This window comes from Aristolochia californica, unplaced genomic scaffold, assembly GCF_029961685.1.
Source record: "Aristolochia californica isolate CCGP_79_NKW_82.1479 unplaced genomic scaffold, dmAriCali1.0.hap1 SCAF_16, whole genome shotgun sequence".
Classification (NCBI taxonomy): Eukaryota; Viridiplantae; Streptophyta; class Magnoliopsida; order Piperales; family Aristolochiaceae; genus Aristolochia; species Aristolochia californica.
In genome coordinates, this window is record NW_027181837.1 from 19,180,172 (window position 1) to 19,182,929 (window position 2,758).

Genomic DNA, 2,758 nt, shown 5'->3' on the forward strand with positions numbered 1-2,758 from the left:
CCTCTCTGAGTTTTTAAAATTAAACACCAAAAGATTCGAATCTACACTTGTCATAATATAACTGGAGCGATTTCTTCTACAAAATCAAAGACCAAGATCGACCAGAATAATCGCCTCCAACCGAATTCGTCCCACGTTTAAAATTTTGATCTCGGAAACGTCTCCCAAGACTGTAACTGCACGTCTGTGAATATACTCCTTGTATAAATGGACACTCCTATCCAAGTGATTGCAGTTTCGTTTTCATGGAGCCTACATTTCAAGCAGAAGTCCATCGAGAAGCCACGGAAGAACATGCAGCAGTCGATGATGGAGAAGAAAATAACCCAGATAGGACTGTCCCTGTAGGTTTCAGATTCAGACCCACTGATCAGGAGCTTGTCTCGAATTACCTCTTCAACGAAGCACTCTCGCAACCGCTTCCAGCGAATCTAATTCGTGAAATCGATGAAGTCGCGATTCGTGAACATCACCCCAGCAAGCTGGGTACGAGCAACTTGTCCTTCTTCCCGTTTAGCTTTACATTCATCAGCTAGATTATCTTTGATTAACTTCATGATTTCTTGCGCGTGGGTTGTTTGTTAGGGAGATCTAATGAGTGGGTAGATGTATACTTTGTTGTTGCAGTGACGGATTCGGATGAGAAGGAAATGTTTTTCTTTACGCAAATGAGCAGAAATCTTCACGAGAAGGAGGAGATCTGTATTGGAGGAAGTGCTGGTTTATGGAGATCAAATAAGGACGAGATCAAGATCCAGGATTTGGAAGGAAGATGTATTGGGTCCAAACGTTCAATGAGTTTTTTTCAGGGGAAACCTCCATGCATAAGTAGGACACGGTGGGTGATGGAAGTATACTGGTTGAACGATGATGAATTACAAGCAGCTAATCTTAAGGTATTCGAATGATTTAAGAATATTCTTTAATTTGAGAAACACTTTTTGAGGGGTGAAGTTGCTTTTATTAGAATACTTTTCTATGGGTGGTTTCAGAATTTTGATTTTGGTAAATCTAGTTTAGACTCTAAATTTGCAGCAAGCTTAATGAACAAATGTTGAAATCTAGGAAAAAAGTAAATTGTAATTCAATTATACATCTCATTAATAACATCAAAATTAAGGGAGTGGATGAAGACAGGAGATCATTTAACCTTTCTGACGATTTGAAATTTTTAGGCCTCGTTAGTGCCCCTGGTTAGAATTTTATATACCAGGAAAAGCTATGAATGTTTTTCCTAGGATACACATTTTCGAGAAACCTTCATATAAACCTATTAGTGCTTTACTAGGAAATTGCATGGAAAATTTTAGAAATTTCAAAGGAAAATTAAATGAACCTATTAGTGCCTTTTCTAGGAAAGTAAATGAAAATAATAATCAATCTCATACATTACCATACTTATTCGATAAATTATATGATTTTCCTGGTAATAATATTTAACTAGAAAATATTTTCATGAAATTATACAAGTTAGTGTATGTCCTCTTATGTCTTTTTCATTTTGAAACATGTAGCTTTAAGGGCGTTGTAGTCATTGTAAACACCTTCACACAACTATAAATACAACCTCAATGCAAGGGGTAGAGCATTCAAGCCTCTTCCTCTTGGCTCAAATTCATCCCTACACCTTTTTTTTCCTTTTCTTTCTCTCCATTGGTTTCTTCTTTCCTCTCTCCCAAGAGCTGGAATTCTTTTCTTTTCTTCTTTCCATCTTATGTTTTGTCCCTAGAAATTAACATGGTATTAGAGCGGTCAAAGATCTGAGATGGAAAAGGAGAATGAAGATGGAGAAGAAAGGGAGGAAGAAAAAGAAAAAAGATAAAAATAAAAAGAGGAGTTTCTCATTTTTCCTTTTAAGTATTTCTTTCCTTATTCCTCTTTTTCATTAGATGTTTTACTCTCTTAAGCTATGTTTCCTATAGAAAAATATATGCCATTAGAAAGATCTTTGAGTCTAGCTTCCAACTCAAAAAGAATCGTTGAAATCAAATTTTTCTAGAAATAGAAATCGACATCTGAAGCGGCAAAGGTCAAGTAGCCAAAAAGTTTTGTGTAGAAGCAACAACTTCCTGAACGATTTTTACTAAAATTACTGAAGATTTATATTGAAAATTATAACTCAAAATAAATATATGTGAGTCTATTTTCTATCCTAATAGACCGTTTCTCAATATGATCTTCCTAGAGAGAGATATACACATTGGAAAAATAAAAAGTCATGCTAGTATCCTGTTGCATATGAAAATTTGAATCTAAGCTGAGGAGGAGATTTGTACTGGAGGAAGTGCTGGTTTATGGAGAGCAAATAAGGACGAGATCAAGATCCGGGATTTGGAAGGAAGATGTATTGGTTCAAAACATTCAATCAGTTTTTTTCCCAAGGGAAACAACCATGCCTTAGTAGGACACGGTGGGTGATGGAAGTATATTGGTTGAACGATGATGAATTACAAGCAACTAATCTTAAGGTATTCGAATGATTTAAGAATATTCTTGAGTTTGAGAAATACTTTTTTGGGGTGAAGTTGCTTTTATTTGAATACTTTTATGTGGTTGATTTTAGAATTTTGATTTTGGTAAATCTCGTTTAAGCTCTAAATTTGCAACGAGCATAATGAAGGAATGTTGAAATCCATAAAAAAAGCAAATTGTAATTCAATTATATATCTCATAATAACATCAAAATGAAGGGAGAGGATGAAGGCAGGAGATCATCTAACCTTTCCTAGTCAGAGGTTTGCTATTGAATCGAGTAAAT

The 2,758-nt window shown here is 35.2% G+C and overlaps 1 protein-coding gene across 1 annotated transcript; it reads left to right on the forward strand.

The window, feature by feature from the left end:
• The first annotated feature begins 245 nt into the window (after positions 1-245).
• LOC137952697 (NAC domain-containing protein 2-like) lies at positions 246-1,058 on the forward strand. The gene is made up of 3 exons (XM_068799760.1): positions 246-486; positions 586-896; positions 993-1,058. Exons 1-3 carry the CDS (start codon positions 246-248, stop codon positions 1,056-1,058), a joined length of 618 nt encoding a protein of 205 aa, XP_068655861.1.
• Positions 1,059-2,758: the final 1,700 nt, after the last annotated feature.